At 36.1% G+C, this 25,566-nt stretch overlaps 1 protein-coding gene and 1 non-coding gene across 2 annotated transcripts in view; both read right to left on the reverse strand.

Annotated features, from left to right (window-relative positions):
- Positions 1–4,030: 4,030 nt before the first annotated feature.
- Positions 4,031–25,566, reverse strand: part of TEKT3 (tektin 3) — a 48,489-nt gene continuing 26,953 nt past the window's right edge. Inside the window, exons 5-7 of the mRNA XM_049776887.1 lie at positions 24,163–24,385; positions 16,830–16,984; positions 4,031–4,365 (exon numbers count right to left, since the gene is read on the reverse strand). Of these exons, the coding sequence (XP_049632844.1) occupies positions 4,149–4,365; positions 16,830–16,984; positions 24,163–24,385 (595 nt within the window). The 3' untranslated portion in view covers positions 4,031–4,148. The remainder of the gene's footprint in view (positions 4,366–16,829; positions 16,985–24,162; positions 24,386–25,566) is intronic.
- Positions 6,885–6,991, reverse strand: LOC126015095 (U6 spliceosomal RNA). The gene has a single exon (XR_007497992.1). It is a non-coding gene; the product is annotated as a U6 spliceosomal RNA (small nuclear RNA).

Genomic DNA, 25,566 nt, shown 5'->3' on the forward strand with positions numbered 1-25,566 from the left:
TTACTCCTGCCTATGTGCTCAGGGGTTACTCCTGCCTATGCGCTCAGAAATCACTCCTGGCTTGGGGGACCATATGGGATTCTGGGGGATTGAACCGCGGTCCGTCCTAGGCTAGCGCCGGCAAGGTAAACATCTTACCACTCTGTGCCACCACTCCGGCCCCTTCTGGGTACAGTTTAAAAGGACAAATTGGCAAAGTGGAGGCTTAAAAGGAATTCCTAAGCAACAATGCTAGCAGCACTCTACCTCCTCATGTGTGCTTTGTGTCAGTCTACAAAGGAAAGGATTTCATCCTTGTGTTCAGTTCAAAACAAAAATTATAAACTAAAATCAGACCCCACCTCAGCTATTTACAGCATGAACACGGGAACCAAAAGTGCCAGGTGAGGTGTTTATGACAAGACTCTCTAGAGACATAAATGGAAATTACTAAAATTATAGGTGACTCAGCTATTTAGGGGGCAGTTACAAACATTTCTAAATTGGAATGATGCCTGGGTAGACGAAAGCCCTTGACATTCCAACCACCATTCTTAAAACCACAAAATATTAAAATTGGATGCTTGGTATATAAAAAGAGAGCAAAGTGTTGATACTTGTAATTCTGTGTTTCTTAAATGGGACGAAATACACTTTGTAAGTCTTGGCTGCTCTTGGGTTTCAGCATTAGAATATTTGCTCTGGTGTCATTAATATAGGAGTATTTTATACTAGAAAACAAATGATAATTTGTAAATTTTAGTCTTGCCCTAAGTAAAAAAAATTAGCTTTTTCTAAACTTTAAGTGTTTGAACTATACTTTTTCTAATAATATTTTTGTAATGCCAGGAACATGTTTAAATAACATATCTCAAAAATAAAAACATAAAATTATTATCCATAGGAAAAAACCTGTTAAGATTTCACAGGCCCGGAGAGATAGCACAGCGGTGTTTGCCTTGCAAGCAGCCGATCCAGGACCTAAGGTGGTTGGTTCGAATCCCGGTGTCCCATATGGTCCCCCAAGCCTGCCAGGAGCTATTTCTGAGCAGACAGCCAGGAATAAGCCCTGAGCATCGCCGGGTGTGGCCCCCCCCCCCAAAAAAAAAGAAGATTTCACTAAAACATGTAAGAAGATACATGTGGAACTTATTTTTTTCTTGCTATTGTTTAAAATTATGACTATCAATACTTTAAGATATTTTGTGAAATTGACCCACCAAGAGTTGGTAAAACTTAAGAGTAGTATAATAAACTATTATCAACTTGCAAATAAAATACAGAGAAAATATATTACTCTGATAATATCATCTTTTCATTTCAGAACTTCTAGATCACAGGACTCAAGACTGATATGTTCTCTATCTTACCATCAATTTGAATTACAGATAAAATAAAATTAAAAAAAAGAAATTAGAACAACTTGTAAGTTAATGACCTTGAGGTAGGGAAAAGCTTTCTTTTTAAATTTAACTCCAAGGACTTTAATCAGAATGAAAAAAGTTGTGTATGTTAAGCTTTACATATTAAAAGCTATAGATAAAATGCAAAGTCAAGAGACATAAAGAATATATATTCAGTGATATGACAAAAATGTCATGTGATTGACATAAGAAACTCAAAAATAGACTTGAAAAAAGGATAAAAACTTGGTGGTGGGGGTACAGGAAAATAACAATAAAAAAACATAAAAATACATGGATCAAGTGACCAATGTCACCTGTTTTCTAAGAAATATAGGTTAAACAGAAACACCATTTTTATATTATTAAATGAAAAAGATAATGAATAGTCATCAAAGATTCAGATAGGGTTCTCAAACACTACTGGCAATATGCCAATGACATGAGCTTTCAGGAGATCAATTGATACTATTGCAAAAGCTCTTTCTTGGCCTAAATAACTTTTGATCTAATGATTCTATATCTAGAAGCATATATTAAATTTTTTTTGTTTTTTTTGGGGGGGGCAGGGGGGACCACATTGGAGGCATTCAGGGGTTACTCCTGGCTCTGCACTCAGAAATTTTTCCTGGCAGTTGGGGTGGGGGGACCATATGAGATGTCGGGGATTAAATCCAGGTTTGTTCCAGATCAGCAGCGTGCAAGACTAACACCCTTCCGCTGTACTGTGGCTCTGGCCCCTTATTTTAAAATTTTATTGTTAATGGACAGGAACAGGTAGGGTGTTTACCTGTAATGTGGCCAACCTGGGTTGGATCCCAAGAATCCCATACAGTTTCCTGATCACTGCCAGGGCAAGCTGAGCAACCCCTAGTACAGAGCCAAGAGTAATCCCTGAGCACCACAGCGGATGGCCCAGAAACCAACAGAAAATAATTTATAGTTGAAGTAACTTGGTATACATTTATACTTATCACACACACAACATTTATTACCCCCTCCATAGCCCCAAAGTTTCACAAATTCTCCATCACTGTACTAGTATCACTTCTATTCTACGTCTTCTTTTCTTCCTTGTATTCCTCTGACCACTTGTAACCTCAATACTGTATTCAAAATTCAAGGGTTATTAGACATTATATCTAGAAACATATTAAGAAAAATATTAATGATGTTTGCAAAGTTATACAAAAAATTAAATATCTACTTATTTATGGTAAAGAAGGTTCAACATAAATATACAATAAGGCTAAATTAATTCTAGAAAATCCTAGAACTCTAATATGAAATATTGAATGTAATTTAAATAAAGTTATGTTGAAAAGTTAAGAGACAATAAAGTTTATATGTTACTATGTGAGAACATTATCTGGCATATAATGTGTTTTGTAAGTGTTGCTACTTCATGCCTAACATATTTTAGAGAAATTATGTAAATAAGTATAGAAATAGAACATAAATGTCAAATATATGTTTGGTTTAGGGATATGGAGGTTTCTCTTTTCCTTGTTCAGATTTTCTAAAGCAATATTTACTATTTTCAGAAACTAAATGAAAAGTATATTTTTCCATATCTAGTTGTTTTCAGAAGCTATTTCTAGTTCTGTGCTCAACATTTACCCTTGGAAATATAACAATCAAGCTAAAGTTTGTTTTATGTAAGACAAGTTCCTTACCTCCTGTACTTACCTCTTTGGGACCCAAATGGTAAATATAAAGATATAATATATGGCTCTATATAGTAAGCTAATAACACAAAAGTCCATTTGTAATAACTGAATAATAAAAATAAATTATAAATGTAGTTTAAAATGTTATTTATAAGTATTATTTATTTCATATTTGCAAAGAAATGGATATTTACATTTATATTATCATAACAAAATAACAGAAATAGTACATAAAATACTGACTTCAGTGTTGTTTCTAGATGTTGTGATGAGTGCTTTCCAGTTTTGTGTCTGTTTTCTCTATTTTTCAAAATATATAGGAAAATTCTATTCATTCATAATAAATCAGAACAATTTTTAAAAGATGTTATGAAGATTTCCAGAATGTAAATAATGCCTCATTTGTAATCCTGAACCTTTAAACTTATGCCACACGTTTTTACTGATCAACTTGCTTTGCATTTCTCCTTTATTTGTTTCACTGCCCTCTCTTCCAATCCAAACTTTCACTGCTCATTCATTATTTTTCCAAAATTTATTTCACTGCTCAAAATGTACATCAGCTCGCCAGCTCCTTAATCTATAATGGAAGACCCTCTCCTTCTCCAGGCATCTCATCCATGATTGCTCTTCACACAGCCCCAGAATTATGAATCATATTCATATTATGCTAAGTATTATTCCAAATGCATTCTGATTTTTCTATTATCAGTAGTACTCAAACCCAATACTATATATTTCTCTTTGTTTTTTGAGAAATGGATAAAATTTTCCTATTGATTCCTGTCCTCATAGGCTCAAAGAAAACTTTATTCTCTTTTCCAGCCCATTAATCCAAGCCCCTTAGACAAAGATAGTACAAAAATTAATTTCACCTTCCTAATAGATTATCATTTTTATATATTTCCCAATAGCCAGAAGCTAGAAATAGTAGAAATCTAATTTTACCACAAACAAGAGGCTTTCCAGACAGATGAGAACATTTGTACCAATTCTTTAATAAAGGAGTATATTAGAAGTGAATTTAATGCAGAAACAGAATATAGAACTGGTTCTATATTCACAAAAAAGTATCAGACCTCAATAATGAGGACCCTTAGGAGAAACCCACCAGTCGAAGGGTACTAGGAAAGCTCTTGCGCATACTCATGCATTTTTCCTGGTCTATGTAGAGGGTATTGGCTTTGATGGCCAGCTCATGCTCCAGAGTGGCTTTGTTGTGGACCAGTGACTGCAAGGAGTCCTCTGCATCCTTTAAGCGCTGCTGCAGAGTCTGGATGGTATCATCCACTTCATACACCTCATTGACAAGTCTATAAAGGAGACAAAAAATACTGTTAGCTAAGCACAAATCATTCTCCCAATCATGTGGTTATTCGCTGAAATAAGGGCCTTTTTAGATACTGATTTCTTGCTGGAAGCATGGCTACTTTGCTAGGTGCACCTAAAGCCAATGTCATAACCAAGAGGTGATGTCTTCAATGTCCCTGAATATACATATTTTCAATTTCCCAAAAGTTGATTAATAACAAAAATGCCAAAGTATTATCAAAATACTTACATAAACTTTGAAAGAAGTTTATTTTGATTATGTAACAATAAAAATGTTTGACATGTTTTCCTTAAGACAAAAAGGGGGCAAAGTAACAGTACAGTATAGGGCATTGCCTTGCACAGAATTGACTAACATTTGGTCCTCAAGCACCACCAAGAATAACGACTGCAGAGTCAGGAGTAAGCCCTGAGTAATGCTGGGTGTGGCCCTCCCAAAAACACACGGAAAAGTTTAATTCTATATAGATTCAGTAAAAAATCTGCTGCTTTGGTGCCAGAGCAGTGGCACAAGCAGTAGGGCATTTGCCTTGCATGTGCTAGCCTTGGATGGACCTGGGTTTGATCCTCCGGTGTCGCAGATGTTTCCCCAAGCCAGGTTCTATTTCTGAGCACATAGCCAGGAGTGACCCCTGAGTGTCACCGGGTGTGACCCAAAACCCCCTCCAAATTTTCTGTTTCTTATTTTTATTTTTTACTATAAGGAAGCCTTCCTAAATATCCATTGGCTCTTTTGCGTTTGTTTTCTATATTTCCACTTTATTTTGCTTACTCTTCACCATTGTAAAATTTCCATTTACTTTATTTATAAGGAATTCTTTAAATACTAGGGATTGGAGAGATAATACAGCAGGAAAAGTATTTGCCTTGAACACACAGCAGATCCATGGTCTTTGGCATCCCACCTGGTAGCCAGAGAGTGTAAGGAGTGATTCTTGAGTGCAGAATCAGGAGTAAGCACTGAACACCACTGGGTTGGGCCCCCAAACCAATAAATAAAAATTTCCAGCATGTTTTCTTTTTGGGGGGGTTTTAATTTTATGATTTTTATTCAATAAGATTTCACTTTTATTAGTAATTTTTAAACTTTCATTGAAATAATTGTGATCTACAGAGTCCTTCATAGTTGAATTTCAGATACATAATGAGTCAGGGTCCTTCCCACTGCCAGTGTCAACCTACCTTCAACAATGGACCCAAAGTGCATCCTATACTACCACCCTTTGCCCCCTAGACTGCCAGTATAAAAGTTTCTTTTAAGTTTAGATGGTTAAAGTTTAGGTCCATTGATTTTATTTTTGTTGACTTTGACTTGGATATGTAGTTCTGTTCTTACTTATTTCCCCACTAATGTAGCTGAGACCAATAAGATTTCACTTTTTTGTTTGTTTTGTTTTGGGGCCATGCCCAGTGATGCTCAGGGGTTGTGCCTGGATCTGTGCTCAGGAATCACTCCTGTCAGGCTTGGGGGCAAATGAATGCTGGGGATCCACCTGGTTGGTAGTTTGCAAGACAAATGCCCTACCCACTGTGCTATTGTTCCAGCCACCATATTTCACTTTTTAGATTTTCAAATTTTAGTAAGTCAAATTTTTTTTGTGATTTCTGGTTTTGTGTTTATATTCAGTATTTATCTTCATGAAGAATAATTTATCAATCTTGAGCCAGTGATTTGGCAAAAAAAAAAAAAAAAAAGAAACCTCCAAGATTTAAAAATCCAAGGACAAATCATTATTACTCATGAAAAATAATAATAATTACTATATCTCATTTTGATTGCTTTATAAATATACATAATCTTATTTTTTATTTGGGGGGGCCACAAACAGTGGTTCTCAGGAACCACTGCTAGTTTTATATCAAGGATAACTGCTGGTGAGCTGGATCATTCACAGTAGTACAGTAGTATAAAATTGATACTGTGATTAACCCAAATTTCTAGATAAGAAAACTGAGGAAGAAACAAGGAATTTGGTATATAGACCTAACAGTTTTGCATGGAACTAGCTCTTATGCAACTGGCTATAAGATGAATGGACCTGATGAGTACCATGGTGAGTCTAGGACGCAGTAGGAGAGGGACAGATACAGAATCACCCTATATGTGGAATATAAAGAAGTACAATAAAAAGAATTAAAAACTTGCCAAAGGCAACAAAAATGAGAACTGAAGATCTGATCTACAGAATTTAATTTACCATGGCAGGGGAATACTGGAAGAGGTTCAGGGAGGGTTTGGGGGCAATAGATGTGAAATAATACTGGGATTATTACTGGACATTTGTGAGAGAAGATGACACTGGTTGAAAGTGAGGCATTAAAGCACTGTATGAAGAAAGCTTTACTACTGTTAAACTATATCCCTCACTCTTCCATTGTTATTAGTTATTAGATTATTACTCTCAAATATTATTAAATATGTGATGACACACTGAAAAATGTATTAGCGAAGTTAATTTTATGTCAAGCTTTCTACCTTATTGTTTCTTTCCTTTTTTTTTTTAATATGGAACGCTTCATGAATTTGCATGTCATCCTTGTGCAGGGGCCATGCTAATCTTCTCTGTATTGTTCCAATTTTAGTATATGTGCTGCCGAAGCAAGCACTCTACCTTATTGTTTCTAAAAGTTATTATGTTTAACTTCACGAGTTAGAGAGGAACATGTTGATTCTGACTTTAAAATACATTCAAATGAAAAATGGAGAAAAGATGAGAGCTTATTTTTCTACCTACTCCCACTCTCCAGGTCCCATCCACAGCTAATGCATTCTTTAAAACATTTTTATTTGTATTTTTTAGAAAAGAAGAACATGAAAGATTTTGAAACAAAAATTGTTTCTTTGGTTCCATCTTAAATTTTGTACCTGGCTCTACTAACTTCTGTAAGTAGGGCTACTAAATTTGCAAATTAGAATAATTAATTTTATCTTCAGAAAAATAATGAGTAATATTTTAGTATAAATTCATACCAAATATTACATGGGATATTGAAAATACTCTTACTAAGAAACACATGCTTACAATTGAATATTAATTAGCTTTAAAAAAAGAAAATCCTGCCACATGCTGCCACATAAAGACAATAAATAATTATTTCATTTATTTAAGATACCTAAAGCAGTCAAATTTATAGAGACAGAAAGTGAAGGGAGGCTGTGGGGTGGATGGAGATATAGGAATGGTATTCAATGGTATTCAATGGATGTTTGGAGTAACTAACTGGTTTTCACTCGAATCAGGATAATTTTTCTTTGCATATGCTTGTCTCACCTGGGTGGGTAGAGCCTCTGGATTGGCCCCCTACCCCTACCTGTTTCTCAACCCATGGGGATGGTCCTATTCTTTCCATAAAGACTTTGGAACAGAGAGACTTCTGGTTTGGACCCATCCCTTGCCTGTCTGCCTGCTTGTGTCCTTTTGACTGCTGGCATATAGTGGTGGAAGTTCCTGAGCCTGTTTTATCTTCCTAACCTGTGTGGATATTTTCCTGTGTTTGTGTTGCTTCGTGGCCTGCTTTCCCCAGTCTCCCCAGTGTTGGGGCATAAGGCTTCTTCTACAAATGGAGATAGTTTTATTATGGGAAGATGTAGTTCTGAGGCTAGAGAGTGATGATTCAGATTGTTAATTTTATGTTGTATACAGTTACCATAACCTAAAACATCTGAGATGTACATTTAACTGGAAAACCCCAGAATTGTTTACAGTCTTATATTTGGGGATTCCAGGTAGAAATCAGATAGTACCCAAACAAATACAGTATGCTAAAAGCCAATTTCCTGGGTCTTTGTAGTTGACCTTTCTCAGAGGGATTTCAGATGATAGGGGCAGGAAATGGGAACCAGGTCCTGATTATGCCCACCGAGACTACCGATTTCCTTTTTAGCTTCCTGTATAACTATGTGTAGCTTATAAACACATGTGGGCTGCCTGCCATAGAGAGGGCAATTCATCAATCCCCCAGCTTAATTTCCTTATCTGTAAAACAAAGAAACTAGGTCATATGACCTCTGACCTTTATTATCTAGTTGCAGTATTCTGTAACTTAATAACATTGCCTTGGTCTAATCATCTTAACATTGTTTGGATATTTTTTTTGTAATCATATCTCTATTTTTTATTGTAATTATTCTCTATTTTATTGTATATTTTAATTTACTACACCCATGGTCTGCTGATAAATGGATCCCAAATTAAAACTGGTAAAATTTTGATGAATTTGGAGTTATTTTTAGTTGTGTAAGGACCTACAATGCCATTTTAAGATAATAATAATAATGTGATCTTTTATTAGAGCCAAGTAACATTCCATTGTATGCTTATATTCATTAGCTATATATGTATAAATATATATCTGTATATATACATAAATATATAAATCTCCAAGTATCATTCAATTGGATAGATAGAAAAATATCTCCAGTCATCTGATCAATGTTGGTTGCTTCTAGATTTGATTATTGTGAATAGTGATACAAAGGAGCAAAGTTTGTTTCAGAATAGACTGACTTTCAATCCTTTTCAGACTCCTCCAGAAAGTCAAAAAAACATGAATGCTCACAACACTTTCTATGAAAGAAAAAATTTATACTATTAACCAAAAGCATATAGGAACTTCACTCAAAAAGTATACTACAGACCTATATTTCTGATGGAGACAGATGCAAAGATCTACAACAAATCATTAGCAACTAAATCCAACAATACATCAAAAAGATCTTACACACATGACCAAGTAGGACTTACCCAAAGGATACATTATTATATAAAGTCAATTAATAACAAACCTTATCATTACAAGGAAAAATAAAAATTGTACAAACATGTAAATAGATATATAGAAAACATTTGTCATGCTCCAATAAACTCATTCATGATTTAAGAAGTCAAAGTACTACTTTGTAAATGACATGAGACTTAGAAAACCCCAAATACTAAACAAACAAAACCCTTAAAAACCAAAGGATTAATAATGCCTAATAGATAGTTTTACCCAAAACATGCTGTAGATTCAATGCAATCCTTACAAATTATCTAGTATACAAAACATAGATCAAAAGTTATAGAAATTTATATGGAGCAAAAAAAGTCCCCAAAGATTCAAAGAAACTTAGAGGGAAAAGTTAGATAGGAAGGTTCTTTCCTAACTTTAAATTGTACTTTAAAATAATAATAATAATAATAATAATAATAATAATAATAATCTAGATAATGTTGTATTTAACTAAAGACAGATTCAGACCATGGGAACAGAATTGAGAACCCAGAGGCAGGAGAACCCAGAGGAGCAGAGTATAAAGTAGAGCAAGGCAAATTAAAAAAAATAAACATCTTCTCAACTAATGAAATTGGGAAAAGTCGCACGCGAAACAATTAAGTCAGATCCTATCTTGTGCCATGTACAAAAATCAATTCAAAATGTATTAAAGACTTCAAGGCTTTAATAAACCATACTGAAGAAAACATAGGCAGAATCCTTCCTAATGTTAAATCTAGAGGCATCTTCAATAACTTGATAACACTGACCAAGCAAACAGAAGCTAAGATAAACAAATGAGGCTACATCAAATTAAAAAGTTTCTTGGGCCTGGAGAGATAGCACACAGCATTTGCCTTGCAAGCAGCCAAATCCAGGACCAAAGGTGGTTGGTTCGAATCCCGGTGTCCCATATGGTCCCCCGTGCCTGCCAGGAGCTATTTCTGAGCAGACAGCCAGGAGTAGTAACCTCTGAGCACCGCCGGGTGTGGCCCAAAAAAAAACCAAAAAAAAAAAAAAAAAGTTTCTGACAACAAAATAAATGATGTCCAGAATAGACACCCTAGAGACTGAAGGAAATATTTCACAGCAGTCATCAGAAATATATAAGTCATATATATAATATTATAATATATAATAATATAATATAATATAATAATATAAAATATAATATATATAATATATAAGTCATCTGAAATATATAAAGCACTTATAAAATTTCACTAGAGAAATACAACCAACCTCATCAGAAGAGGAATAGGCAGAAACTTGATCAAATAAGTCATAGATAGTTAATAAATACATAAAAAATTTTTTCAATCATTTTAAGGGAAACGAAAATCAAAACAATGAGGTATGACTTCAAATGGCACATATTAAAAAAAAGGACAAAAACAATCAGTATTGGCATGGATATTAGTAAAAAGGGGACCCTTATCCATTGCTAATAGGAATGTAATTGTTCCTGGAAAACAGTATGGACATTTACTTCAAAACTAATAATTGGAGGCCGGAGAGATAGCATGGAGGTAAGGCGTTTGCCTTGCATGCAGAAGACCAGTGGTTTGAATCCCGGCATACCATATAGTCCCCCGAGCCTGCCAGGAACGATTTCTCAGCATAGAGCCAGGAGTAAAACCTGAGTGCCTCCGGGTGTGACCACAACAAAACAAAACAAAAACAACAACAACTAATCATTGATCTTCCATGTTATCCAGAAATTTTATATGTATTTTGGTTCTCTCCAAGGTTTCAAAGACTCTATTCAAAAAGACATCTGCATTACTATGTTTATTGCAGCACTATCAATAGCCAAAATCTAGAAACAAGCCATATAAGAACCAAAGAACAAACAAGCCAATAAGAACAAAAGAAAGAATAAAGAAACCATGGTAAATGTACACAGAGGAATATTATTAGGCTATATGAAAGGATGAAATCATGCAACTTGATGCTAAAGGATCTAAAGAGCATCATGAGTGAAGTTATTAGAAGGAGAGCAGCAGAAACTGATACAGATTTATCTATCATATGTGAGATATTTTAAAAATACACATATTAAATGTGTAACTAACACAAAAATGTCCAAAAACTGTTCCTAAAAAACATTTGACTTTGTATTAATATATAGTTCTAAGAGAATTTAATTTTGAAACATCTTTATAAATTCTTTATAAATTCTCCATTTTTATAGTTTTTTATTTTTTTATAATTTTTTATTTTTTTATATTTTTTATTTTTTATACTTTATTCAACTAACCAACATAACCTTTCCTTGACAAGGAAACAGCTAACAAATGGAAGGGCTTGAAGCTTCCAGGACAACTCTGCCAGTCTATCTCAGTCTATCTTTCCACAATACTTCCTTGATGGCTCATCCAGCCAATGATTCATGCAGGCTCAGGTAGGATGATAAACATGTGTCATCCAAGATACCTTTGAACTCATCTCAGAAAAATATAATGTCATCCTTGCAGACATTGAAATCAGAAGACCTCTAATTATCTTGAACTTGCCTCCACATCATCAGTCAATAAAGTCTTGCTATTTCCACCTAACCATCTGCCATTGCTTCATTCTCTCCATGTTCCAAAGCACATCCTTAATTAGGCATCCCAGAAGTCTCTGATTTTCACCCCTTTGTTCTCTCCTAATCCCACACTTTGTTTCATCCATTTATTTCATCCTCAGAAATTTCTGAGACTAATCTCTGCTCCTCAAACTTCCTTCCTTGGCTTTAGGACTAAAGAGTTCAGAGGATATCAACCCTTCCCTTTCGGAAGTATCAAGAAGACTGTCAGTTTGTCTTCATTTCAGGCTTTCGAGGGAACTTGGGGGCTCTTGTTACAAGCCTAGAAAAAGTGATAAATGGGGAAGTTCGGAAAAAAAAAAAAGGTCGCAGAATATAGGTCAAGCAACAAAACAAAACAAAACAAACCCAAATCCACTTGGTGCATTATTTTTAATCTTAGAAATTGTAACTATTTTACTTATTTTCAGTAATCAGGGAGAAAAAAAATTTTAACTGTTGGTTTCAGATACCTAAGCAACAAAAAGAACAAAGATCTAAGATCCCATCTAAATGCATATTTTTCTGTTTTTATTCAGGCAAGGTTTGATTTAAAACAAAAAAAAAAAGTTGAACTAGAATGAAGTTGAATTAAAAGTATTAGATTTTTTTGAAGATCCCAGGTATCAAAATTAACTAGCATAGAAACATTCTAGGCAGCATCTTCAAAAGTGATAATAGGGGATTGGTGATACTCATGCTAGATATGCTTGACTCTAACCCAGCCTGAACTACTTCAACTGTCTTCACAAAAACAGCTCTGTCCAAGAGTAGGAAATACGGAGCAGAATGATTGATGATCCTTTATTCCACACAAAGTCAAATACTAGTCTGGTGGGGGAATTTATTTGTAAAGAACTTATGAAAATACATGTTAAAATTACGCTATTTTTTTTTTAAAAAAAAAGAGAACTCAATACATATAGAATATAGTCATGGCCTTTGTTTTCCCTTTGCTGTATGAACAAGCTAGTAGGTACTACTCTTTAGTTTTACCAGTGGAAATACAGATTTCATCATCTTTCAAGGCCATGTTTCATTCTTAGTTTCCTTGTTCTTGGCAGATCACAGTCAGCTTTTCTACTGAAACCACTCATTTCGGGGGAATTACAAAACTGAAAATATTTTGCATTCGAATAAAAATAAAACTACAGTAGTTTTTAAAAAATTGAGACTATTTAAGCACAGACTAATTTGGCCTGCCAACAAAGATTCCAAGAATGTTTAGAATTACTTTTGAAAGAGTTGTTTAAAAAGAGTTTAAATAAAAATAAGTCATGACATAAAAACAGGAATTTTTCTCAATCTTCACTCCCAAGTTTATGCTCTTTTTTCCCCTTAGCTACAAGGTTGCTTTCAGATCAATGGATAAGTAAAAGTATACCCCCAATTATAACCCTATATTTCACAGTTGCTATTCCGTATTGGCATTAATATTTTAGCAAACAATCTTCACAAAAAATTAATAATTTTGGGGGGTCCAGTGGGAATGGCCTTGCTCTTGATTCAATTTTCCGGCCCTTCCACCCCCACTTCTGGCATCTCATATGGTCCCCCAAGCCAGAAGCGATTTCTGAGTGCATAGCCAGGAGTAACCTATGAGTGTCACTGGGTGCAACCCAAAAACCAATAAATAAATAAATAGATAAATAAATTTTGTCATTAAATAAAAGTGATTAGAGAATATAGACATAATCAGAGGTAAGTAGAAGCAAATATTCTTTAGCTATGAACGAGCAGAAAGTGCAAAATTCAGACAGCTTTTCTAAAGTTGCTTTGAAAGCCTCATTGTTTGATAACTGATGTCAAATTGAGCCACAATTTAAGCCCTTTTAAACAGCAACTCTGTGTGTGTTCAATAGCTGAACAATTTATTTAATCCCATCTTCACTTTTGATGACTGTAGAAATTTTCAGTGAATGCTCAGCATCTTCTAATCTTTGCATAAAGGCCCAATTCATGATCCAATTCCAGCTGGCTAAATGAGTCTGCTCCTAAAGCTATGGTCCCCTAAAACAAAAGACACTTCAAACCGAGTGCCCCAGGCCTCTCTGGTCTGTGAGAAGGGCTTCTGTAGAAACCACTTCAAAATCCACATGGCCTGAAAAAACTATGGCCCTGAGAACCACTTCATAGACAGTTATACAGCTAATATACAAGATTAAGGAACTTTGCGTTTTACTAGAACATGTTGCTTAGCATACTCCTCTGGCAATAATCCTGCTAGACACTGAGGCTGTTTACAGTAATAATGACCTCCCTGGTAACTCTCAGCTTTATGCTCTGGGAAATAGATGAGGATATACTTCTTGCTTCACCAAATCAGTTACCTAAAAGAGGAGGGGTAAATTTACCATGTAATGTGAAAGAGACAAAGTAGAAACAAATTGTCTGGATTAAAAGAGCTCTATAGGGGGGCAGGAGTGATAGCACATCAGATAGGGTGTTTGTCTTGCATGTGGCTGACTAGGGTTCTAGCTCAGTCATCTCATTTTGGTTTTCAGAGCCTGCCAGGAGTGATTTATTTTAATTTTTTTTTGTTTTTTTTTTGTTTGTTTGTTTGTTTTTTTTGGGTCACACCTGGCAGTGCTCAGGGGTTATTCCTGGCTCCAGGCTCAGAAATTGCTCCTGGCAGGCACAGGGGACCATATGGGGCGCCGGGATTCGAACCGATGACCTCCTGCATGAAAGGCAAACGCCTTACCTCCATGCTATCTCTCCGGCCCCTATTTTAATTTTTTAAAAAAACATTTTTTTAATTTATATTTGTTTGTTTTGGAGGGACACACCCAGTGGCACGTTACTCCCGGCTCTGCCTCAGAAATCGCTAGCAGGCTCAGTGGACCATATGGGATGCTGGAACCCAACACAGGTCCATTCCGCATAGGTCTTGTACAAGGCAAACGCCTTACCATTGCGCTACTGCTCCTGCCCCCAGGAGTGATTTCTGAGTACAGAGCCAGGATTAACCCCTGAATGCTCAGGGTGTGGCCCCAAAACAAAACAAACAAACAAACAAAAATAAAGAGCTCTATAGGAAGACAGTTAAAAAATCAACCTGTGGTTAATTTTTGAAAAGTTCTTGAACTTCAGTTTCCTATCTATAAGTGGAGAAGTGAAGATAATGAATAAGGCGGTGTTCAGGACAGTGCCCAGCACAGAATAATATGAATTAATCCTAGCAATTATTATTATGGTCATAATGACTATTTTTGTCACTAGATCGCTTTTTTCCTTTCTGTCCAGAAAATCCACACATTTAATTGTTGGAGCTAAAAGTCATTTATCCTTAGGATAAATTCTTGGTGGTGATTTGTTGTTTAAATATAAATTAATGAGTTCTAGAGTTGGTGTAGTGAGGCCTTTCTCAGCTTGGTCTGGCACCTGCAACCCCTTTGCCCAGCTGGTCTGTAAGTTGCAGGGTGTTGGTGGAGAAATTCACAAACCAGATGAAGTTTCAAGAGAAATCCAACTTTATTACCAGGCCCTAATCGCCATGTGCCACATAGCTTCTAAACTAAGTAGCCTCTTTCCTGCTGCACTCCAAATCTTAGCTGCATCTCTTTTCTCTCTGCCCCTCCCCTCATCCTCTCTATTATCCTCTATTCCCAGGAGTGTGGGGGCGGGGGGACTTACCATCCAGGTAAGATTAGCATATGGCATTGGGTAAGGGGTAACAGTGATTATGTGAATTTTTTGTTGTTTTACTGGTTTGCACTGGTGGGGATGAGGGCGTCATATGAAGTACAAGGCAAGTTCCCTACCCCACGCTGTCCTTCTGGCCCCCATAACACCATAACAGACCTTTTTGTTTGTTTTTTTGGTCACACCCAGTGGTACTCAGGGCTTACTTCTGGCTCGCTTTCAGGAATAAGGGAGTGGAGGGCTATATGGGGTACTAAGATTGCACATATTGGCCATGTGCAAGACAAATGCCCTACTGACTGTACTATTGCTCCAGCCTCAGTGATGTTAATTATATCACATGATTAGGTAGAAGACAGACCACTGGCACCACCTTACTTCATCATAAAGGATTTTATAGTTAAAACTTGGAGGACTTTATTCCTCCAACTTACTACAAATTTGATTTGCCTTGCATAGATATTTCATGATCTAAGAACAACAATGATAGTATCCAGAAAGAAAAGGCAAGCTGACGGTATTGGGCAACTGGAAATGAGTTCAGTATGTAGGCGGAAGGGAGAGGAGCCTTGGCAGATTCCTTAAAAGTCCATCCTAAAAGGGAATCTTGAAAGATAAAATTATAAAATAATAAAATTCATTCTATTGTTTAGTAGATAAACTAGTATTAAATTTCTCCTGACATGTTTATGAGTTGTGCTTGATAAAAACCAGCTGCTTTTGATTTTCACAGAGAACTGAACAAGCTAATGAATCTGAGTAAATCCATCAGGGATTTTATGGCATTGTGAAGAGGATCTTAAGATTTAAAATATTAACCATCCAAACAGACTATTGAAGAAAATGAGTGAATAGCAAATTGATCCCCTAGAACTGGCACACAAATTCTTTATTAAGGGGTTCCTAGTACCTAGAAATACACAAAAGCAATGAAATATGTGACTTTAAGAAGTGTCATTGAAACTCCAGCAAAGTGATAGCTAACCCAAATATCACGTTAGTCCTACTGAATAAATTATTCAATGAAATTTCATTAACAATTTGTGCATGTAGAATTAATGCCATTTTCTTCCTAAAATGTAGCAAAAATACATATAACATAAAATTTAGCATCTGAACTATTTACAAATATATATATATACTACAGTGAAATTTGTTCTGAAATCACTACCACTCATCTTTAAAATTTTTAATGATAAAGTTTTATCAAACTGATCTTATAACAGAATATTATTCATCATAATGATATCAATATGATTTTATCATAAATAATTTTATTACAACTGAAACACTATATCCATTAAGGACAAACTATCATTATTACCAATAAAAAGAATTTTTCTATACAATGATTATTATGTCCCTTACATATTACATATGTTGGCAAAAAATACCTCTTTCTACAAAATGCATACTCTGCCCTCAGGCTTCAAATTTGCTTCACTACAAGGAAAAAAAAAAGCCCTCCAACCTCACCGGAGTTGAGCCATGTCTCTGCATAGCTCTATATTTGGTCTCCTTGTGCGCTCATCTAGTCTGGTCTGAGCCACCTTTAGGAAGGCAGACTTTTCTTTGATGGCCTTCTTGATGGATTCTATGGTCATTTCAGTCTGGAAAATCTCCCGCAGGGTCTGCAGAAAGATAAGCAAATGCCCAAGGATTAGTGCGTATGCATTCTTTCTCACTCTTTCCTTCTGCCATGCATTCCACTTGCCCTCTCTGATGATGAGGTCTGTACCTCAAGGACTCTGCGATGTTTATACTGCTATCTTCCACCCACATTACAGTGCTAAGAAACTGTATTAATTCCCAATTTCTGATCTCATGGTAAAATTTAGCCCAGGACAGAATTCTTATATTACAAAACCAATAAATGCTGCAAGTAGAGCTGCCACCTCACCCATATTACTGCTCAATAATTTGTTCAGTATGTCCCAACACGGATTTGCAGGGAACTATAAGAAAAGAGAGATCATAAGTGTACGGTGGTCATGATTTTTCTCCTCATATAAATATCTTCTTGCCTCTTTAGCTTTCCACTTCTTTCCACTTACTGACCTCCATCTAGTGGGAAATTTTATTTGAAGCAAATCAAATTCAGTCTTTAGGGTATCTCATTTTTCAGAAAGTAAAATAGTCTTAAATAGAATCCTCCAACGAAAGTGGAACCTTTCCTAATTTGAGCTCTGTAAAAGTGAATATCCTCTTATACACTGATAACCTCTAGGTCTTAATTAACCTTTGAAACCCATTTTACCACATTAGAGACCTCTCTTTAACGCTCTGCATTAAAATAAAATCAAAATGGATTAAAGACCTTGATATCAGATCTAAAACCAAAAGGCACATAGAGGCAAATGTAAGCAGAAATCTATTATATCTAAGCTAAAGGCTTCTTCCAGGATAAAACACCTCCGACAAGCAAGTGGAAGCAAAGATAAATGGGAGTACATTAAACTGAGAAGCTTCTGCACTTCAGAGGAAACAGTAACTAAAAGCTACCCACTGAATCAAAGAAACTATTCACCCAATATCCATATGATAAGGGTTAATATCTAAGATATACAAAATACTGACAGAACTTAACAAGAAAAAATATCTGATCTTATCAAAAAATGTGGAGAAGAAATGAACAGACACTTCCTCAAAGAAGATATACAGATAGCTAAAAGGCATGGACATTAAAAGAAAGGACTCTCATTCAGTGCTACTGGGAATGTCAACTGGTCTGGCCTTTTTAAGGAAAATAATATGGACAATCCTCGAAAAACTAAAAATTGATAGAGAAATATAAGCTTAATAAATCAAATCAGAAATAAAATGTGGGATATAATAACAGACACTCAGAAATTCAAAGGATATGAGATTACAATGGAAATCTTTATGCCACAAAAACAGGTAACTTAGAAGATATAAATAATTTCTTAAACTATAATTTCCAAACATTGAGCCAATATTATTTAGAATATCAAAACAGACATAAATATCAAAGAAATTGAAATTAAATTATTCCTAAAAACAAAAGCCTAGCCTAAAATAGATTCAAGTAAATTCTTTCAAATTTTTTGTTTGTTTGTTTTTGGGCCACACCCAGTGACGCTCAGGGGTTACTCCTAACTATGCGCTCAGAAGTCACTCCTGGCAAGTTCCGGGGACCATATGGGATGCCGAGGGATCGAACCGCGGTCCGTCCTAGGCTAGCGCTGGCAAGGCAGACACCTTACCTCTAGCACCACTGCCCCGGCCCCACTTTCAAATTTTTAAAGAGAACCTACTGTCAATACTTTATAGGTTATCTCAGAAAATTGAAGAAGCAATTTCAATTAAACTAACATAGAACAATAGAACATTGAACAATTGGACAAACAATTTCATTAAAATTAATGTCACCCTGGTAACAAAAGCAGAACAAAACACCAAAAAAGAAAGAGAATATCCTTGAAGGCCAATATCCTTGAAGAACACACATTCAAAGATCCTCAAATACTGGCAAATAGAATTCAACAATTCATAATACACCATACATCAGGATGGAGTAGCATTCATCTGAGAAATACAAGGATGGTTTAATATAAGCAAGTAAATTGACCACATGATCATAACAACATATGTAAATGAAGCATTTGACATGATACAGTACCCACTCATGATTTAAGAAATACTCTCAAAAATATGAAATTAAAGAAAATTTATATAGTCAAGGCATATACTGCAAACACACAAAAATTTACTCAGTGGGGATAAATGTAAAGATGTTCCTCAAAATCAGGCACAAATGTTTCCCACTCTCACATCTATTCAATATAGTACTAGAATATTTGCCATAGCAATTAGGCAAGAAAAAGATATCAAGGGCATCCAGGTAGGAAATGAAAAAAACAAGAAGACAATAAAAAAAGACAGAAGACTTTTTCAAATGACACAATACTATATTTAATAAATCCTAAATACACTATAAAAAGCTTATAGAAACAATAGATTTCTATAATAAAGTGGCAAACAAAAATTTATAAACAAAAATCCAGGGCCTTCCTGTATACAAATAATGAAGGAAATAAAGATATTAAAAGAACAATCTCAGGGGCTGGAGTGATAGCGCAGCAGCAGGAAATTTGCTTTGTTAGAGGTTGACCCAGCCCGGATCTGAGATTGATCCCCAGCATACCATATGGTCCCCTGAGCCAGGAGCGATTTCTAAGTGCAGTAAGGAGTAACCCCTAAGTGTCACCAGGTGTGCCCCCCCAAAAAAATACATTAAAAGAACAATCCCATTCACAATTGTTCTTCAGAAAATCAAGTACCTCAGATTCAACTTAATTGAAAAGGTGACAGACCCATATGAAAAATGTTACAAAATAGTACTTTAAGACATAAAAGAAGACATGGACTGGAGTGACAGTACAGAGGTAGAGTGTTTGCCTTGCATGTGGCTGACCTGGGATGGACATAAGTTCGATCCCTGGCATTCCAGATGGTCCCTCAAGCCTGCCAGGAGCGATTTCTGAGTGCAGAGCCAGGAGTATCCCCTGAGCACCACTGGGTGTGGCCCAAAAACAAAACAAACAAACAAATAAAAAAGAAGACATGGGAATGTAAACACAACTCATACCATGGATTGAGAAGATTAACAATTAAAAAGACAATACTTTCTAAATAATTGTACAGATTTAATGCAGACCTTCTAAAAATAATACAAGGCATGGGACCAGAGTGGGGGTGCAAGTGGTAGGGCATTTGCCTTGCACATGCTAACGTAGGACAGACCACAGCTCGATCCCCCAGCATCTCATATGGTCCCCCAAGCCAGGAGAGATTTCTGAGCTCATAGCCAGGAGTAACCCCTGAGAATTATTAGATGTGGCCCCAAGAGCAAAAAATAAAAAATAAATAAAAATAATACAAGACATTGTGAAATAAATGGATCTAACATTCCTGAAATTAATATGGAACAACAAATCTCAATGTATAAATAAAACAAGGTTTGAGGAAAAGAAGATTGAGGCATAAATTCCTCCAACTTCACACTGTGCTATAAAGCAGCAATAATTAGAATCAGCATGGTATTAAAATAAAGACAGACCCTCAGATCAACAGAATAGACTTAATATTCTGAGATATTAAATCGAGTATATGAACAATTAATACTTGATAAAAGAGCAAGTGAAACAGGAAAGCGTCCTTGACAAGTGGTGCTGGGAAAACTGGTTAGCTAAATGTAAAAAGTGAAATCAGACTTCTTTTTAACCTGGGACCAGGTCCAGAGCAATAGAGTAGAGGAGAGGTCATTTTATTTGCATGCAGCCTACCTGGGTTCAAACCTAATATCTCATATGCATACCCAAGCCCACCAGGAATGATTCCTGAGAGCAGAGCTAGGAGTTACCTCTGAATATATTTGGGTATGTGCCCCAGCCCCCACAAAAGTCAAATCAAAATGGTTTAAAAACCTTCATATCAGACCTAAAACTACAATTTACAGAGAGGAGTGTACATAGGCAAAAATTTCAATGACAATAGAGCTAAAGGCCTCTTCACGGATGAAATACCATTGGTAATGCAAGTAGAATAAAAAAATAAACCAATAGAACTACATTACACTAAGAAATTTCTGTGCCTCAAAGGAAACAAGGTCCATCATGCAAAGACTGATTAGGAGTAAACTATTCAACTATTACTCATCTGATAAGGAGTTAATATGTAAGATTGCTGCAGACAGGTTAGTGTTGCTAAGGAGAACCTTCGTTGGGTCCGGGAACCTTTCACGGAGAGAGAAGCATGAGCACGAGTGGACGAATATGAAATATGAAATAAATGAGACCACACAAAATACATTGTATGGGGACTCTCGCTCAAGGGAAGAGAGACAAATTTACTTTTCAGTTGATGACATTTTATAAGGACAGACTCTGGTATGCAAGGTGTCCTCAAAGAGCAGGAGAGCAGTACAGTGGAAAAACAGACCTTAAATTTACATTTTAAAAGACTCTTCTTCAGGTGAGAAAGAACTCTTCTGGAGGGCAGTGAAACCAGAAGTAGAGATGTTTATAGTTTAGCAAAAAGCAGGTTTTTCAAGATACCAGGAGGAGAGAGACAGAGATATTTATGATGTTTAAGTAGTAGCAGCAAAATAGATTTTAGGGGGGACGGAAATAATTGTTTACCATCATAGAGCTAGACCTAGTAAAACAAGATGTTGGCGCCAGGTTATGCGAACTAGCCAGCAGGGGACTTTTGGCGGGCTTTGGTACTGACATTTCTTTGTCTGTAGGAGAGCTCAGGCTGAATTTATATAGTGGCCAAATAGAGAGAAAAATGTAATGTTACAGCCATGTTGGAATTGCCGCCAATGATCCACGCAAAGGGTCAAATGATTGACTTCGCTAAGTGGGCCTTTTGGCAAATAATTCTTTTAGAGGAAAGCACTGCACCAGGGAAGGGGAAAAACCACGTCTGGTGCGTGCTTTCCTTAAATGGGATGTAACATAAGATTATATATAGACACTGGTAGAGCTAAACAAAACAAAACAAAACAAAACATATCTAACTCCATATAAATATGGGGAGATTAGATGAACAGAAACTTCCTTTATATTTTTTCTGAATAAATCCTACTTCCTCATTTTCTTTTCTTTTTTTCTTTATTTAAGCACCATGATTGTAGTTGGGTTTCAGTCATAAAAAGAAAACCACCTCCTTCAGAAATTTCTTTAAAGAAGAAATAGAAATGACCAAAAATGCATATGAAAAAATGCTCCAAATCCCTAATCATTGGGAGATGAAATTAAAACAACAATGATATATTAGCTCACATCACAGATATTGGCACATTTCAAGAAGAAGAATCACCAGTGCTGTCATGGATGTAGGTAGAAAGCTACTCTTATTTACTACTGGTCAGAATGTAGACTTGTTTAGCCTTTATGGGAAACAATATGAACATTCCTTAACAACAACAACAACAAAAAAAAAACCACAGAAAATCGGGCCCAGAGAGATAACACAGTGGCGTTTGCCTTGCAAGCAGCCGATCCAGGACCAAAGGTGGTTGGTTCGAATCCTGGTGTACCATATGGTCCCCCGTGCCTGCCAGGAGCTATTTCTGAGCAGACAGCCAGGAGTAAGCCCTGAGCACTGCCAGGTGTGCCCCCCCCAAAAAAAAATTAAAAAAAAAACAGAAAATCAAGAACATTGAGCGGAAACAAAAAAGAGGTCATGGGGCCGGAGAGATAGCATGGAGGTAGGGCGTTTGCCTTGCATGAAGAAGGACCGTGGTTCGAATCCGGCATCCTATATGGTCCCCCGAGCCCACGAGGAGCCATTTCTGAGCGTAGGGCCAGGAGTAACCCCTGAGAGCTGCTGGGTGTGACCCAAAAATAAAACAAACAAACAAACAAATAAAAAGAGGTCAGATCTAAATACCCAAGCCAAAGTCAATGACAACAGAATCAAGAGACCCAAACTATAAGAAGCTAAACACAAAATGGACTTGTTACACTAGTAGTCCAGGGCGCTAAGAGATTTGGGATGCATGCTAGGAAGTATGGTAGAGGGAGGTCAACACTGGTGGTGGGAATGGCCCTAATGCACTGTCACTAAACAACTGAAATACAACTGTGAAAGACTTATAATTCACAATGACTTCAATAAAAAAAATTTTTATTAAAAGTACATGAGAAATTGAGCTGCCACATGACTCAGCAATAACACTCCTGGGAATATACCCAAAGGGCCCCAAACCACAATCCCTTTAGTACTCTTTTATTTGTGGTAGCACTAAACACCATAGCCAGAATTTGGAAAAAAAAAAAAAAAGTGCCTGAAAATAGATGAGTGGATAAAGAAACTGTGGTACATCTACACAATGGATTACGGCTTAGTTGTTTGTTAGGAAAATCCAAGTCATGAGATTCCCTTATACATGGATGGTTATGGAGTATTTGCTGAGCAAAGTGAGTTAAAGGGAGAGGGATAGATATAGAATAATTACACAATTAATGGAATATAAAAATTGATAGTATGGTAATAATATCCAGAAACAATAGTGAGTAGGACCTGGAGGATCAGTCCAGTTGAAAGCTTGCCACAAATAGTGGGGGAATGCAATTAGAGCAGAGAAAGGACCATTATAACAACGACAGCCATAAATAATCACTCTGGACAAAAACTAGATGCTGAAAGAAGATAGTTATATGCATTATGAAACCCCTTCTGTAACAATTTGTAGATCACAGTGTCTAAAAGGAAATAGTACACTGTGGTGAAGGATGTTGTACATTATATGTCTAAAATTCAACCGTGAACAACTTTGTCACTGTGAACAAAAAACAACTGCATTATGAACAACCTTGTAAACCATGGTGCTTAAATAAAGTGATTTTTAAAAATCAAAAAAAGTTCAAGATTAGGAAAGCTTTGAAATGCCTACTACTTTTCCTGTATTTGGTTTTAATGGGAAAAATAAAAGGAGAAATTTCCACTATATGTTCTAATAATAAGTTTGCTTCCTAATTCTGTTCAATGAGATACTTTAAGCTTGATAATGTTTATTCCTTTTAAATATTAGAAAAATTTTAATTTGAATTTTCTTTACAAATAGTGGGTTTCAAGTTTGAATAACACATGATAACATGAATAAGATAAATGGTGTGTTTTTCATTTTGTGCCTTTAAATATACTTTTAGATCACAGTCATGTGACTAATGCTCTCTCTCTCTCTCTCTCTCTCTCTCTGAATAGTGAGTGATTTGTGGACCTAGACTCCTGTGTTCTCTCTAGATCACCCAGAGTGTATTGCCAGTGCATGTTTTACCTTTGCCAAGTGAATCTGAATCTTATTTTTAGCATCTGTAGTTTCAGCAACGCGATTGGTGAAGGCCATGTTCACTTTGTTGAAATGATTCCACATCTCATTGGCAGTCACAACTAAGAGGTTTTGAATGTCTTCTCTTAGCTTGGCAGATGCAGCTCTTTCACTCTGGGAGCGGAGAATATTGTCATCTGTAAATTTAGCCCAGGACTCCGGCACTGAGATCCTGATAAAAGGAAACAAAAATAAACATCGCTGACAATGATGAACTGACCTAGACTATCTAGAAGCAGTCATTCATTCAAGTGAAACAAAACAAACAAACAAAAAAAAAACACTTCAAGTCACAAATAATAACGCTTATACTTAATTAAATGTAAATATAACAAAAATACCTTAATTTTTTTTTTTTTTTTTTTGCTTTTTGGGCCTCACCCTGTGACACTCACGGGTTACTCCTGGCTTTGCGCTCAGAAATCACTCCTAGCTTGGGAGACCATATGGAAAAAATAAACAATAGAAGACAATAGTACTATTTTAATCTTTTCAGAACAAGTATGCTAGAGATATTGAAGGCTCTGACAAATTGGATTAGCTCTATGACGTCCTAGACTGGCTGTGATTCTGATGTTCAGGAGATGCTCTCTTGGCAAACTGAACCCCTTTTTGAAGGATTAAAAGACTAGCCAAGTGATTATTGGACTTCAGTCTTGGAGTATAAGGGAGTCAGTGGGCTGAGTGTCTACAGATAGAGTGATAACATTATTTTAATCAAATGATTTTTTAAAAAATAATTTCTTTATTTAAGCCCCATGGTTACAGACAAGTTCATGGTGGAGTTTCAGTCATAGAATGTGCAGCACCCTTCACCAGTGTGATTCTTCCACCAGCAATGTCCCCCATCTCCCTCCCTCACCCCTCATGGTGCTGGAACAGGCCTGGAACAGGCATTCTGCCTGTCTCACTTTCATTGTCATGGTAGGTGTCATTGTTGTTAGTGCTCCAACTGCCCTCATCCTTCTTTGTGGCAAGCTTCATATCATGGGCTGGTTATTCCAGCTCTCATCTCTATTGTCTCTGGATATTATTACCATACTGTTATATTTTTCTTATATCCCCAAAATGAGTGAGACAATCCTATGTTTAGCCCTCTCTCTCTGGCTCATTTCATTTAGTATAACAGTCTCCATGTCTATCCAAGTATAGTCAAATTCATGACTATTCCTAACAGCTGCATAGTATTCAGTTTTGTAGATGTTTCTTTAGCCACTTAGTCAGGCACCTGGATTGTTTCCAGATGCTGGCTATTGTATATTGTGTTGCGATAAACATAGGAGTGCAGAAGACACAAAGATTACCCACAAAATGGGAGAAACTATTCACCCAAAATCTATCTGAAAAGGGGCT

Source organism: Suncus etruscus, chromosome 7 (genome assembly GCF_024139225.1).
Source record: "Suncus etruscus isolate mSunEtr1 chromosome 7, mSunEtr1.pri.cur, whole genome shotgun sequence".
Classification (NCBI taxonomy): domain Eukaryota; kingdom Metazoa; phylum Chordata; class Mammalia; order Eulipotyphla; family Soricidae; genus Suncus; species Suncus etruscus.